Source organism: Euwallacea similis, chromosome 9 (assembly GCF_039881205.1).
Source record: "Euwallacea similis isolate ESF13 chromosome 9, ESF131.1, whole genome shotgun sequence".
NCBI classification, from domain to species: Eukaryota; Metazoa; Arthropoda; class Insecta; order Coleoptera; family Curculionidae; genus Euwallacea; species Euwallacea similis.
In genome coordinates, this window is record NC_089617.1 from 4,330,169 (window position 1) to 4,345,085 (window position 14,917).

At 36.4% G+C, this 14,917-nt stretch overlaps 5 protein-coding genes across 9 annotated transcripts; 2 read left to right on the forward strand and 3 right to left on the reverse strand.

Annotated features, from left to right (window-relative positions):
- The first annotated feature begins 146 nt into the window (after positions 1-146).
- LOC136410806 (focadhesin) lies at positions 147-4,538 on the forward strand. Its single transcript, XM_066393148.1, has 13 exons — positions 147-440; positions 499-696; positions 751-922; positions 974-1,259; positions 1,316-1,888; positions 1,944-2,148; positions 2,201-2,404; positions 2,456-2,697; positions 2,746-2,954; positions 3,015-3,497; positions 3,765-3,970; positions 4,023-4,314; positions 4,368-4,538. Exons 1-13 carry the CDS (start codon positions 184-186, stop codon positions 4,533-4,535), a joined length of 3,495 nt encoding a protein of 1,164 aa, XP_066249245.1. The 5' UTR covers positions 147-183; the 3' UTR covers positions 4,536-4,538.
- Positions 4,528-5,607, reverse strand: LOC136410807 (protein C1orf43 homolog). The gene is made up of 4 exons (XM_066393149.1): positions 5,302-5,607; positions 5,087-5,249; positions 4,816-5,035; positions 4,528-4,766 (listed from the first exon to the last, which is right to left on the reverse strand). The coding sequence occupies exons 1-4, from the start codon at positions 5,497-5,499 to the stop codon at positions 4,568-4,570; spliced, it is 780 nt and encodes a 259-aa protein (XP_066249246.1). The 5' UTR covers positions 5,500-5,607; the 3' UTR covers positions 4,528-4,567.
- A 234-nt stretch (positions 5,608-5,841) lies between these two features.
- On the forward strand, positions 5,842-9,463 carry LOC136410869 (protein KRI1 homolog). Its single transcript, XM_066393225.1, has 7 exons — positions 5,842-6,039; positions 6,102-6,693; positions 6,861-7,017; positions 7,077-7,428; positions 7,624-7,700; positions 7,769-8,035; positions 8,085-9,463. The coding sequence occupies exons 1-7, from the start codon at positions 5,913-5,915 to the stop codon at positions 9,078-9,080; spliced, it is 2,568 nt and encodes an 855-aa protein (XP_066249322.1). The 5' UTR covers positions 5,842-5,912; the 3' UTR covers positions 9,081-9,463.
- Positions 9,464-9,605: 142 nt separating this feature from the next.
- NiPp1 (nuclear inhibitor of protein phosphatase 1) lies at positions 9,606-11,147 on the reverse strand. Its single transcript, XM_066393227.1, has 5 exons — positions 10,965-11,147; positions 10,633-10,847; positions 10,366-10,583; positions 9,940-10,316; positions 9,606-9,886 (listed from the first exon to the last, which is right to left on the reverse strand). The coding sequence occupies exons 1-5, from the start codon at positions 10,991-10,993 to the stop codon at positions 9,715-9,717; spliced, it is 1,011 nt and encodes a 336-aa protein (XP_066249324.1). The 5' UTR covers positions 10,994-11,147; the 3' UTR covers positions 9,606-9,714.
- A 355-nt stretch (positions 11,148-11,502) lies between these two features.
- Sfxn2 (sideroflexin 2) lies at positions 11,503-14,669 on the reverse strand. 5 transcript variants are annotated; one of them, XM_066393300.1, is made up of 9 exons: positions 14,183-14,311; positions 14,044-14,118; positions 13,531-13,651; positions 13,263-13,479; positions 13,005-13,203; positions 12,599-12,751; positions 12,187-12,326; positions 12,085-12,132; positions 11,503-12,031 (listed from the first exon to the last, which is right to left on the reverse strand). In XM_066393300.1, exons 3-9 carry the CDS (start codon positions 13,634-13,636, stop codon positions 11,920-11,922), a joined length of 975 nt encoding a protein of 324 aa, XP_066249397.1. In that variant the 5' UTR covers positions 13,637-13,651; positions 14,044-14,118; positions 14,183-14,311; the 3' UTR covers positions 11,503-11,919. The 5 variants fall into 5 exon arrangements, with proteins under 5 accessions (XP_066249397.1, XP_066249395.1, XP_066249396.1 ...); XM_066393298.1 differs by lacking the exons at positions 14,044-14,118; positions 14,183-14,311 and adding an exon at positions 14,646-14,669; XM_066393299.1 differs by lacking the exon at positions 14,044-14,118 and having other exon boundaries at positions 14,183-14,314.
- Positions 14,670-14,917: the final 248 nt, after the last annotated feature.

Consider the following 14,917-nt stretch of genomic DNA (forward strand, 5'->3'; position numbering starts at 1 on the left):
GTCCATATACTGTTTTTTGAGGTTAGATTTTGTGTTTTTGTTTACATTATTAAATGAATATTTACACTAAAACTTTATATTTTAATAAAAAATACATTGAACTCTTGTCAGTTTTACCCTAATTTTTAACGTAAAGCAATTGAGGAAAATCCATTTTACCTCAGCCTCTGTAAATACTCTCAAATGGAGAATATTGAAAGGAAATTAAGCTCGAGAAATTGTCCCCTAATAGCCCAAATATTCTCTGAAATAGTGGAAAAAGCCAAAACCAAAGAAACCCCCACTCAGGAATTCATTTTCTTGAGAGAGAAATGCCTTTCTGATGTGAATATGTTAGTTAATGTTACTGCTCAAAGTGCCCTTTTGGACCTAATTGAGAACAAAATACTAGGAGTCGATGATGTTTTAGCTGATTTTATTAGCAGTATTTCCACTACCAGGTAAGTCATTTATGACTCAACAATTGTATATTTAAATAATTTTGAATTTTTTGTCCAGTAATATAGCATTCCTCACCAAGACAATTATAAAGCTTCTAAACCTGCAACTCAAAAACAAGCTCAAAGAATTAGGTATTGGAAAACTTTATAAATCATGTGAGCTGTACCAACATCCTCTGGTAAAAATCCTGCAGAGAGAACCTCAACATAGTGTTCAATTGAGCATTTATTATGGAATAGTCCCAACTTGTTTAAAGTAATTTTCTGTCATCCTGTACTGAAGGATTTTTATGTTTGTTGTTATTTTTAGTTATCCTAAAGATTTTTACCAGCAATATGAACCACTATTTTTGTATTGCTTGTGCTCTCCAAGCCCTAAACTTGATTTAGGTTTTCTGAAGCAAAAACTATGGTTTTTTTTGGTGACTTTCAGCTTAGAACATCAAGAAGATTATCTGATTAGGTTGTGCTCTTGGCTGCAGGTAGTGATGTAGATTTGACCAAAGTTTAAACTTTAATCAATTTCCTCAAAGATCCAGGGCAGAAATGTGGAACAAAATGCTTATTTTTTAAATGATGCCCTTCAGACCCAGCTAACTTTTTCTGAGCCTTTAAAACACATAGATTTAATAATTTTATTGCAAATACTAGCAATTGCCAATCTAACATTAAACAGTGAAGACTGCCAAGTGGCTACTGAAACTCTCTTGCTAGTGCTGCCAAAGACAGATTTTTGTCACCATAATATGGCTCTCCTAATATTATCAAAAGCAATACTTGTATGTCCTTCAACATATTTAGAAAGCTTATTGAAGTTATGTGAGTAACAACCCTTCAAATCACCTTGCAAGAATCTATTGGCTATCCATTTACAGGTTATTATTTTGCCAATAGTAACATGTGCAAGCCCTACAGCTTTTTCTCCCTTAAGTCAGCCCTATTAATGTGGCTCGCCAGCCCCAGATCACTTTGCCAAAAAGCTCTGACAATTGCACAGAGCATTCTCTCTCTCAACGATAATGTATGCAGCAAACACGAGCCTCTAGCTCGCTCCTCGAGATTTAGTATTGAGAGATTTCACTATCTTTTTTTTTGCAATCCTGAGCTACTTTTAACCATGCAGTTGGGGGTCAAACTAGAGAACTCTACAAACCCAGATATGGCCGAATTCCTTGAGAATCTCCATCAAATTCCTTTAGGGTTTTTGAAGAATCTCTTCACATTCTTGTGTGGGCTTCTATTGATGAATTTCATTGCAAGTGATGATAAAGTAAAAGTGTTGAATTTGGTCTTGAGGTGCTCTCAGAGAGATCCAGAACTATTGACGAGTACATTGAGTGTTGTGCTCTATTTGTTATCTAATAGTGATGACTGTAAGTTGCATTTTGAGCTGCTAAACGCTCTGCCAAAGGCTGTGAGGCTCAAGGAGAATGTTCCTAAAGTTTTAGGTATTGTGAGCGATAAAAAATATTTAAAAATAAATACATTAATAAATTATTTTAGCTACAATACAAGCAATCTCGCGGGCTTCTCCTGCTCTCAATGATCTATCTTTACGTCTCTTATACGATTCCTGGGAGATTGATAACACTTGCTACGCAGCTTTAGAAAATGTCTTTGCCTCTTCACCCTTAAAAACCACCGTTCTTGAAGTGTCCGAGCGCAACATTTCTAAGGCAAGTATCTTCAAAAAATTGGCCCAAAATCGGTGAGTTTTTCCTCCTTGATTATCAACTGAATTAATTTAATAATTGTTGCAGACCTGAGCTTTACGGCAAAGACCTTGTGGCACATTTATCAACAATTCTCAATGACTGCACCACATCTGAGGGCGCAGTTGCTACTTCTATTGCCCTTGAGGGTATTAGATATTTATGTAAAGCTGAGATTATTGATATAGTGACAACATGGGCTACTCTATCTCCCAAATTTAAAGACGACACTAGGGGACCTGTTATTATAAGGTTTTGTATAAAAAAATACTTTATGAAGGCTTCAGTCTATGTTCTTTGCAGCTTGTGTGGTCTGATGAGCGAGATTTCCAATTTGGAATATGCACAATCATATGAGAATCTGAATAATGAGGTCACAGGGCAATTGTGGAATTATGCAGTTTTCAGTGAAGATGAGACAGTTGCAAATGCGGCGTTTGAGGCTTTGAGTGGCTTCAGTTTAGAGTTGATTTGCTTACATGTGCCTGAGGTTTATTTAGAGCAAGAGAAGCACAGTTATGTTGGCGAAAATCGCTTGGTTGCAGGTAGTAAAAGTGAGTTGCCGAAATCACATTAGGTCCAAAATTCTTTAGGGAAAACCTGGATTAGATTCTTAGGATCGTACAAATTCGCAGCTGTCGCTCGGGAATTTTTAACAAAGCTCGTATCCAAAGAGATAAATAAATACCTCAAATACATTTATCAGCTGAAGTCCCGCAGAGAACCTGAAACGTATGGGGCTCTACCCTCGCACAGTGTGGTTCGAGCTTTAGGGGAGTTCTTAAAGACCAATTTCCATAAAGTAACAATAACCCCTTTGACTCAAAATTATGTCTCTTAACAACTTTTTTTTGTACGTAAGGTGAGCAATTGGGACAGTCAACCAAACAAACAGCTATTTGAGAACTGCCTTGAAATCCTCAGCTTGAAATACTCAAAACCTTTACCGCCTTTCGACTGGTGCTTTTTGCAAGAGCTGCTTTATGTGCCCACTTTACGAGACTACTGTCTAGATCTTGCCTCTCACCAGGCAATTCTGTCGGGCTCTGCTAGAAGGCTTATGGAGAATTTTATCGTTGCAATGACTGCTGAAATTCAAGCCAACGGTTCACTTAATGTTTACAGAAATTTAAATTCCTTAGCGAATAGCATTCAGCCGGCGATTCTGCAGCTCTTTCTGCAGAATACTCTTGTGAGTTGGTCGGGAAGTCATGCAGGACGTTTGGAGACCGCTGTAGTGTGTTTGAGAAAGGTTTTGGATGATAAAGAGGTCCAAGATGTGAATAAGAACGTGATCGAGGCGGTGCTGACTGAGTTGGTGTTTGTTAGCAGTGTGGAATCTCAGGTATTAGAGAAAATAGTAGTCATTTTAAAGCATTTTTGTGGAATTTAAACATTTAATTCAATTCATTTTACGTTGCGTAACGATGCTAAAATGTATGGTTATTCCGTGTGTGATGTATTTTTTATTTGTTTTTTCTAATGGGAGGCAAGCCATCTGGTTCTTCAGGAATAATAATGGAGGGGGTGGGGATCGTACTTGATCTTAAAATGTTAGAATGGTCTTTGTTTAATTTTCAACTGTATTTATGTGTCCATTCTCAACTTCCAGACCTTTAATCTCATCCTCCCCTGTCTTGCTTCTTTCTCCATTAATGGACAAGAAAAAATGTCCCGTTTTACCTCTGAAATCGTCACTTTAGAGGAGTTCATTAAAACGATCAAAATCCGATGTTGCTTAGCAAAATCAGCAACGACAACTTATCCTTTAACTTGGCTAAATGATGTTTTTGTAATAGCGTTTAAAAATACTTTCGGGTAAGTTCATCTTATTGTCTTTAAAACCCCTAAAAAATTGTCCCAATTTTAGCTTAAATCAATACTGTGATTTTGTGATCGAAACTCTAAAACTGCGTCTTAATCACGAGGATTCTCCACAGTGGCTTAATGAACTTTTCGGCGATATTCAAGCCAAAGTTGCGGATAGATGTAGTTTAGAGGAAATAGGAAATTTATGCGACGTTTTAGCTCTGGCAATTGTCAGCTTTTCAGGCCTAATTGCGATCGCGCCAAAACATTATAATCAGAGTATAAAATACTTCTTTCCTGCAGCTTTAAAATCTTTAATGGAAGAACCGCTTTGGAGTTATCAGCTAACACAGGTACTTTCCTACTATACTCCTCACAGGCTAAAAAGCAATGACACAAAAATAAGGTTTTAGAGTGGCTGCATCATATGAATCTTTCAGAGGCTATTCCCAAGGACTACAGGCTCATCTTTGGCTGGGCTTTAGCCAGCTTAAGACATGAAGGAGAATTCTCTAAGGGTTCTCAATGGATGAGATACTTGGATTGTCAAATATACAAACACAATATTTTATGAGTATTTATAACTTTTATTTCTTTCAATTAACCTTAAACTGAAGTCTCATTATCAGTTGAAAGGGGTACTGACAGAGTCGTAGGCCTTGAATCAGCCACACTCAAAATTTCCTCATCAGTTGAATAATTAGAACCAGCAGTTTTAGTCTTATCAACAATACCAATTTGCTTCCTCACAGGAGTCCTGTTAGGAGATGACTTTCTGCTGTTGTAAGATTTGAGCATTTTTGCCCTAAAAATCAGTCTTCACTAGGACTCCATTCAAGACTTTTTTGACTTACGCATCCACAAGCTTTAGCAAAAGTCTATTGTATTGCTGATATTCCTCATCACCAAAGTGACTGGGATCATGCCTGGCATGCTCATAATGGTCACAAAATTGATGGATAAGGCGTATACCAGTGCCATTAAGTGGCGCGGCCAGGGCGGACAATAAATAAGCCCTAAGATTCTCACTGGGATGTCTCATTAAACATGGGTCTTGTTTGTTTATTTCTGCTTCTGTAATATTACTTTAGAAACGTTTCTGGACTTCAAACTTTAGAAAATTACCAAGAATTTTTACATCATCTACAGCCTTTAGTCTGTAGTAATGTGCAGGAATTTGCTGCCCGGGAAACAATATATATCGAGAATCAGTCTTGGTAATAAGTTTTGGTTCACACACAATTCGAGGTATGAGATCAAGCCTTCTTTCAATTTCGCGTTTTAAAGTCTTAAACAAGCATTACAACAGCTCTGATTAAGTGAGACAAGTTCCAACTAACCTTTGGTCCATCATGGCCTATGGGGACATGAGGACCCCTCCTCGATCTTAAGGTGAACCTCATGATCTGCCTTTTGGCAAAGAGAATCAGCAAGATAATGGTCAAAACCCCCAATCCTATAATAATTACCACTGCAACTCCATTTAGTTCTTCCGACATATTTTTGGGTTTGGTCAGTCTTTCAGCTCGGGCTTGCATGGATAAAGTGGGTTTATGGTTGTTTAGAGAGGTCGGAAGTTTACTGTTTATTTTGATATGAAAAAATATGTTAATTTGCAGATTTATTTAATTTATTTATGAAAATGTAACTGTAAACGGGAATTGTTTATAAATTTAATAAAAATAGTAAGACTGTCAAAGTGACAATTATTAGATGTCAAATTTAGCAATTTTGTGTAGGTAATAGCGAAAATGTAGATATTAATAGGAAGATAATGGAACTAATGTAGATAAATGATGTAATCATAGTGCCACTGTTAATCTGTGATTTTAACCTCTCATATTTCTTATGTTATGTGCTGATTTGATCCCATGCTAAAAACTAAAATTAATATAATAATAAGTTAAAACAATCCCCTTTTTCTTAATAAGTACACTGTGTTTGAATGTAAATGAAAATGTCCAAGATACCATCGGACATTTTTGCTGGTAACTCGGATTCTGAAACCGAAATTAAGACCCAAAATGAATACGCTAAAGGTTATGATTCATGGAGGAAGAAAGAGGAACTCAATAAATGTAAGGTTGATTCATTAAACACCCCCATTTCATCAATTTTTTCAATTTCCTAAATTTCTCAGTGAAGACTAAGTATGGAGAAGATGCCCTTGAAATGAGTGAGTCTTCTAGCTCTTCAGATGATGATGAAGATGCCACAGAACTTACCGAAGAAGTTGAAAGAGATTTCTTCAAAACTCTTTCCTACCTTAAGACAAAAGATCCAAAAATCTACGACAATAACATATCATTCTTTAAGCATAGACCAGAAATTGATACAAAACCAAAAAAAGACAAAAAAAAACCAATGTTTTTAAAAGACTATGAACGGAAGTTGCTTTTGGAGAAAGGAGGAGTTGTGAGTGAAGACGAAGATCTTCCTAGAACTTATGCAAGAGAACAAGAAGACATTAAACAAGAAATAGTGAAGTTAGGGGCAAGTGTGGAGAGTGATAGTGACGAGGACGGGAATATTGGAGGAATATTGCAAGTAAGGTCCAAAACTAAGGAGGAGACTGAAGGGGAGGCTGAGTATTTGAGGTGGTTGGCAGGGCAAGGTGAGGAGCTCAAAGATGAAAACATAAAGTCTGAGTTGAAGCCCCTTAAGGATTTTTGGAGTGATCCTAAGCTGGACAGTGGGGAGAAATTCCTGAGGGATTATGTTTTGAAAAAGAAGTAAGTTATTTTCACATCTTAACAATTGTTAATTGAGGGAGACATTACTGAGATATTAGAGTACATTCCTAAGGTATTTTGAAGTATTTCTAAGATGCATATTTGAAGAGATAAATGATTTCACTAGATTTTTTAGTAATTCTTGTTCAAAATCGCCCTTTTTATAGATATTTAGACAAAGACAGTTATGATTATGTTCCAACTTATGATGAAATAATCCATGATTCTGATGAAAATTTATCAGGGGATGAGGAGGAGATCAAGAAGCAGGAAGAATTTGAGTACAAATACAACTTCAGGTTCGAAGAACCTGATCAGGAATTTGTAATAATTTCAACTTGACAAAATAAGGCAACTTCCTCAGGTAGAAACAACATTTTTAGATCAAAAGATACCCAAGAACAATTGAAAAATCTCTCAGAAGGACTGATGATAAGAGGAGTGTGAAGAGAGCAGAAACTAAAGAGAGGAAAAAGAAAGAAAAGGAACAGAAAATGGCCGACATAAACCAGCTAAAAGAGTTGAAGAGGAAAGAAATTGAGGAGAAATTAGAGAAACTTAAAGAAGTTACAGGGACTGCAGATTTGGCCTTTGGAGATGAAGATATTGATGGAGATTTTGACCCTGAAGCACATGATCGGAGAATGCAGGAACTTTTTGATGAACAATTTTATGAGGGACCGGAAAGTGACCAAAAGCCTTTGTTTCCAGAAATTGATGAAGAGTTGGAAATTGGTAAGTCAAGAAAAACATGGTAACAAGTAACAAGCGTGACGTTTACTTTATGCTGATTAACAGTTTTGATAGAAAATATAAGGGTGTTTTAGATTTTGTTGATGAATCTCTTTGGTTTCAATGAATCAAAAGTATGAGTTATATTTGTTTGAACTTTACTATTTAATTCTCAAAGAAATATGTATGTTTTTATAGAAAATTGGGACCACTGGAAAGAAGAGACTAGCACAGAACAAGAATATAATCCTCACTGCGAGGATGACGATTTCAATGTAAGTGTTTATTGAAATTATTAAATTCCCTACATTTTTCTAACCAAGGAAAGTGGTTTTTTCTCTAGATGGACGCGGACTTCAACCCTTTAACGTCTTCCAAGAAAACCTTTCAAACTGATGACACTAGAAGCAAGAAGAAACGGAAAAGAAAGTCCAAAGTTGCCGAAGCGTTATGTCGTCCGAAACCCAAATTCGACCCCGACGATAAAAATTATGAAAAATACTTTGAAGAGTACTACAAACTGGATTGCGAGGACGTTATCGGAGATATTCCCTGTAGGTTCAAGTATCGCAAAGTAGTACCAAATAATTTCGGTTTAAGTGTTGAAGAGGTAAGTTTCAGGTATTTGAGGTCTTTTGTTGCATGTTAATGAGTTTTAGATTTTGCTGGCGAAAGATAAAGAGTTAAACAGGTGGTGTTCCCTTAAAAAAATGGTACAAAGAAGACCAGAGCAGATGGAGAGGTACGATCAAATTGCTTATTCCAAGAAAGCGGATAATGTTACGTTGAAAAAGAGATTGCTGCCCAGCCTTTTTCTTGATGATAAGGAGGATGAAAATAACGAAAATCGGGAGAAAAAAGTTGATGAAACGTATGTTGAAAATGAATTTAAATCTGAAGAGACTCCTCAACAAGAAATCTTAAGAAAGAGGAAAAGAGCAACAAATGCGAAACAGTTGAAACAAGAAAATGTTGCTGTTGATAGTAAAAATAACGAAGTTGAGAATCGAGATGGCAGATTTGTCATGGGTAATGCTGTTAGCACTGAAACTGAAGGAATACCCCAAGTAGAGGAATCCAAAGAAACACCTCAAATATTAGAACAACCTGTGGTGAAAAAAGCAAAAAAAAAGAAAAAAAAGAGAGCGAATGCGAAACAAGAAAACGTCGTCCCTCTCGTTGTTGATAATGACAATGGTGGAGTTGAAGATCAAGATGACCAAGTTGCCAACAGCACTGCTGCCAACATTAAAGCTAAAGAAGCGCCAGAAAAATTACAAAAGATCCCTCAAAAATTAGAACAAGCGGCAGTAAATAGGGCAAACAAGAAAAATATAAAGAAAGCAAAGGCGAAACAATTGAAGCAGGAAAATGGAGTCGTTGCTAAGAATCACAGTGAAGAAGATAAACATGAAAATGGCGAAAAAATCAATAGCAGTGCTGTAAACATTAAAATTGAAAAGTTAAAAGTAAAAAAGACGAAGAAAAGAAAATGGACAGATTCTGATGATAATAAACACGGAGGAAAGAAGAAAGCGAAATCAATGAAAAATGGGTTTGAAAATGGGATTTCAGACGCCCGATTAGCCGCATTTGGAATCAATCCCAAGAAATATAAAAATAAACTTAAATATGGGAATAAACAGAAAATTTAATTAATGCAACACGAGTTTAAGTTTTAAGTCAGGTTTACACATTTTTAAATTAGTAGAATGTTGGGAAATATGATTGTTTCAAAGAAAAGAAAGAAATTTTATTCTTTTTGAATGATAATGGTTTGGTGCATTCAAAAAGTCCCAAATTTGATCTTGGATTTAAAGTCATTACAAATCATTCAAAATTTTTCAAAGTATAATGAATATGGCGGCATTTGTATTTTCTCCCCTGAACTAAAAACTGTGGGTATCTACTAAGTAAAGTGCAAAACTTTATTATATCTGTTACAATAAGCAAAATCTGCTTAATTTTCGTCTTCCAGCAATATAAATACATTTACTCATTAGCAATATTTTACAGTGATAAATATTTTTTTAAGGAACTCGGACGTTTTATTCTTCTTCATTCTTCAAATATAACAAAATGACAGCCTTCTTTAAAATTATTCTGCTACTAGAGCTACCATCTTGTGGCACCAATATCCAAATCCACTGCGTTAAAAACTGACAATTAAATATTTCAATACGGGGATGAACTGAATAAGTATAAATTTTTTGACCAATGAAATGGGCTGGAAGAACCATTTTAAACCCAAGTTATATACAATAAAACATTTTTTTATCCCTTATTAAATTAGACAAGCAAAGTTTGAATGGGTTTTTTGCCAGGCCACGCCTCTTTAGCGTATTTCTTCTTCTTAGGCTCCATTGAGTCTGGTACTTGGACTGTGGGAGGCGCCATAGGAGGCGCGGTGTTCAACCCTATATTCACATCAGGGGCTGGATTAGGAAGACTTACCCCCAACCTAAAAATCAACTATTCTTTAGTACTTTCTTAGCATGTGTTAAAGCTACTTACCTTGAGCTGAGAGAGCTGTAGATATTGTTGATATTGCTGATACTCGCATTATTGGTCTCAGGGGGCAGATCATTGTATAAATCATGCTGAGGATGGTGTAACACCTTTGGTACTTTGAACTCTACATGATGAGAAACCCCCAAAACGTCCCCTAGCTTAGTTCGTTTGCTTGCAGAGGGAACTATAGTAGTTTGCACCAAATTACGAAATTTCCCTATACTGGGATCAATATCTTCAGGATTAATAATCTCCTCATCTTCATTAAATGACACATTATTCCTCTTTCTTTTCCGACTTTTATTGCGCTTCTCAATGTCGTCGCTTATGCCTAACATCGAAATTCGCCTATTATGCGCGGTGTTAAACTCGGTTAAGTTCTGAAATATTCTCTTTCATATTTGTAATTTAAGTCCTCTGGTGACTCACATCTAACTCTGTTTCACTCTCAGGGAGTCCCAAGAGTCCCCCTTCAGTCTCTTTCCCAGCTTTCTCAATTTCATCAATAATCGGCCTAATACTAGTGTGGGGCCGTTCCCTAATAATATAATTCCTAGTTGAAGCCCCAAAATGAAAGCATGAGTCAATTGGAAGCTGTGTTGGCTTATAGCCTTCAAGACGGAGGCTGCCAATGAATGTTCCATGGGCTATAAAGACAAAAATAATAAAGGGAGGTTGAGGCTCAAGGAGACTTACTGCTCCCTAAGTCAATTAAAAAAGCTCGGTCTAAATGCTTGTGCCAGACTAGCGCTGAGTGAACTCTAGAACAAGATGCATGGTCAATGCAAAAATCATTCATTTGCGAATTCCGGCCAAAAAGATAACATTTCTTTTGGTCGATCATAAGCTTTTGAATAAGCTTTTCGCCCTTTAAAACGTCTAAATGTAGACCGACCGGAGGTTTACCCGCCCTGAAAGTCTTCAATGTTTAATCTGTTTACCATAAGGGAAGTTTGAGGCCACTTGGGGTAAATTTAGACCCCTGCTAATATGGTTTACATGCGGTTACAAAAAAATATGGTATTTACCAATTGGGCACTTCGTAGTGGTTCGCCATTGTCCAGGACGGTGGGAAAATGGTTGCTTTAATTTATTCTCATGCAGTTGAGCAGGTAAATAAGGATTTTCTGTTAAAATTTTAAAGAAAACGGGGCAATTAAAAAATCCTCTATTATTTACTTCTTTTTATTATGACAATTGACAGTGATAGTACTGACACAAGAGACTGAACTACGAGCAATGCACTCTACATGCCCTGCAATACGTTCAGTAAGTAGGTGTCGGTGTGACTTTTTCCCTCTTAAAAAAAGTCGTCTTCGTAGATATTTTTGAAACTTTAAACCAATGAAAGTTTCATGCATATTTGCTCATGCCTCTTTTTTTCGTGATCCTTACGTAAATTCTGCAAAAATTACCTTGCTAATGTTAGCCTAGCTCTAAAGCGTTTATTTGCATTTTCCACGCTAGAAGCCGTTTTGGAGGTTAGGTAGTGGGCCATCTCGACCTACTCAACTAGAACTGGACACCTCAGTTGAGATAGTCCGCGGCAACAGAAAAATGCATGACCACATTTAGAAAACAAATATAATATTCAAAAAATATACAACAATAAAAAATGTACAAGAAACAAAATCTTTTAAAATCCATAAATAAAGAAAAAACACTTTTGTCCTCAAATCGCTCGAAAACTTATTGCTCGTAAATATCAAATGATCCTTTGTTATTGCTGCAAAATAAAGTCGTTTGAAAACGAGACAACATTGCTTTAAATTGTGCGCGCGGAGCAGGTTAATACAGAATGGTTGCCAAAACGGAGCCATTTGTAAATAAAAACGCCCGCAAAATCGGGGATTTAACAATTAGTTTGTGTTTACGTATACTTCTGGTAGAAAGTATTACCGGTTGCCTAAATTATTACTAACGAGATTATTCTTACATCTAACTCAGAATTATTGTCCTAAGTGTGCATGTTTATTTAACCCCTTACAGGCCCTTATTGAAATACACCTTCTCCGGGATTTTATCCCCGCAGCTCTTTTTTATCTTTTCGAACGCTTCGGGCTCGAGCCAGGCTAGAGTTGTGGTTTTCATGGAACTAAATGAATTTTTTAAAAATCATTGCGCAACTTGATAAGAGGGTTAACTTACCATCTTTGTGGGAACAAGGCGCATGCGGTCGGGACCATGAAAGTGAGGCTGAAAGGGTAAATTTCAGCGATTTTTTAAAGTCAAAAAAAGGTAAAAGCTTACAAACAACCAACAGCCATTACTTGTATTGGTCCATGCAAGAAAGTAATTCGCTTCATGAAGGGGAATTTTTCGGCTCTTTCCATGATTACGGGCAGTATTAACATGCCAGGGGCGCACATTGTTATTCGTGATATTATAACCTAAATTACGGTTCTATTATGAAGGTAGTAATTAGATAAAAGGACTTGAAAATCGTTCCAGGCCCGTGGTTGGTTCAAACACTTCTCTGGGAATAAAAAAGCGGAGTCTCATTAATTATAATAACAATAGCAACATTGTACTTTAGCCAACGCGACGAATGAAAAATAGTGGACTAATCGAACTCTAAAAAATTCAAAAATGGCCCTTCTTTCAACCAATCACAAAGGGGAACTCTTCTTATTCCAATCTAAACAAGTTTATACATTCATACCTGACTAAAGGCCTTAGCAGCAGCTAATTTAGATTGTCCAACAATCCTACCGTGTTCGTCTGCGCAATCTACACCATTCAGAAACTCATTTTGCCTCATTAAGGGAATATTTACGCAATTGGCAGCTGCTACTGCGGCAAAAGGGACGTATCGCTAAAACACGTTAGAACCACTAATGAGTAATGTTTACAATCCAGATTCCGATTTCTTTTTGGTCCTCCCAGCCGGCTTCAAAGATCAAAACAAATTTATTTACTCATATTTTTATATAATTTTCCTGGATTTTAATGCTCCCTCATTTCATAAAAAAGCGAAATAAATAGGCTTTTTTGTCTACATAAGAACAATTTTTTTATCCTTTGAGACGGCTTGAGGGACCAAAAAAATCGATCTAACCAAGACTAACTTGAACGAAAGGACTGGCCCTTTTCTGCCAGTAATATTTGCAACCTAGAGCAGTCAGCATCGCTGATGATGTTGCTGAAACATAAGCTACAACCAGTTGCGTAGTAGTCGTAGGTGACTTCGCATTTCTATTCGTATAGTTGACCAGTGCATTAAAGGATTGATTGACCCATTGCCAAAAGACCACTGCGAATGGAGTGCTGCACACCAAAAGATTCCATACACATTCTCTGATTAGTTTTCTTGCTATCAAACTTACCGGTACCACTGCAACATAGCTCCAGTAATAGCCATGCCACCTGGCACTTGGAAAGACATCCTTCCAAAGACATTTTGTTTTTCGCCACTATCTGGATGAAAAGCGCTTTCATAAAGCTTTTTGGCATAGATGATTTGATCGGTTGAGGTCCCTGGAGGTTCAGTACCCCTTCGATATTGCTCAACTAGTTCTTTGGCCTTGTCCAAAGCCTCATCCCCTAGGAGGGAGAGGTTATTATGTATTGATTGGGCAGACTGGAAGGACCTACCAACTACACAAGTTCGAGGATCAGTTACCCAGAGGAAGTGCTTAAATCGGCCCACAAAGGTGGTTTGATCCCATAAGGGGGCATCAACATTGAGCCGTTCAGACATGGTTGCAGGATAAATCTAAAAAGAGGCAACTTGCCTAAAATGTTTGTTAATAAAAAATTATTGTTTCTATGAAACTATGTATAAAAAAAATGGCATTTTAAGATATATTAAAACTTGATATATTTGATACATATGAAGGGTCTCAATAGGAGCAATGATATGATTTGACTATTGATTGCAAATGGGAAAATTAGCATTAAATTATTCACAGTAAGGTGGCTTTAACCTTCTAATTTCTCTACTAAAACTGACAAATTTCAACTAATACATAGAGGTACATGAAAACATCTTGGATTAGTCTCATTTAAATCACACATTTTAAGATTAATTCTACCTGGCAAATGCACCTAACTATCAATACTATAATGCAGTTTCTCTACCCACGAAACTTGAGTATTTTCACTCACGTTTTCCTACTATATTATTAACAAACAAATCGCTTTGAATGGTGCCAGAAAACTGCATTGTATAACATTAGCTACCTTCAGTTGAATAAATCAAAGTCTAAAGTCCCGAAAAATGAAGATATCTTTGCTCTACACTTACCCAACTAATTGCACTGTTTATGTTTACACGTTTATGTCAGTTTTAATCGGTTTTTTGGTAAAAATTGGGATCTTTTTCGGGAGGAACGATCAACCAACCTTTCCTCCCACCATATTGGAAATTGGCTGAAAGTTTGAGGTGATGTTGCCACATCGTCAGGAACTTTTTCTTAGGTAAAAGAAAATAACTTGCTGCGTCCTATTATTATACAACAGAATATTCCTAAAGCTAAATAAAAAAACATACATATTTCAAGATTTAAAAGCTTCTATTTTTTATTACAGAACATATCAAAAAAAGTAAATTGTATAAGTAAAAATAAAAACTATAACAGATATATTAAATCTTAGATCTAGGGATATTTAACTACATTTGTCAATATTGCTTCTGAGGTAGTACGGCGTAAAGTGTGTTGCCAGCCTGTCAGGGGTTTTACACAGAAATTTGTAATATAGTGGCTTACAATGGTCATGCAGACGGAATTTCGTATTTTAAACTTATAAAAATAGATTTTACTGCATTTTTACTGACCTAGTAGATGGGCCAAGTCAACTAACTGGATAACACCTGCTTTGCTTGTTGTTGGCAAAACGCCATGGCTTTATCTTCCAGGAAAAATTACGTGAAACATAGGGAGGCAAATATAAACGCAAAGTTGTGAATTATGCGTCATAAAATTACAATTATTGCATTAGATAGTCATTAAAGTGCTTCGTGGAATTTGGGTGTAGATTT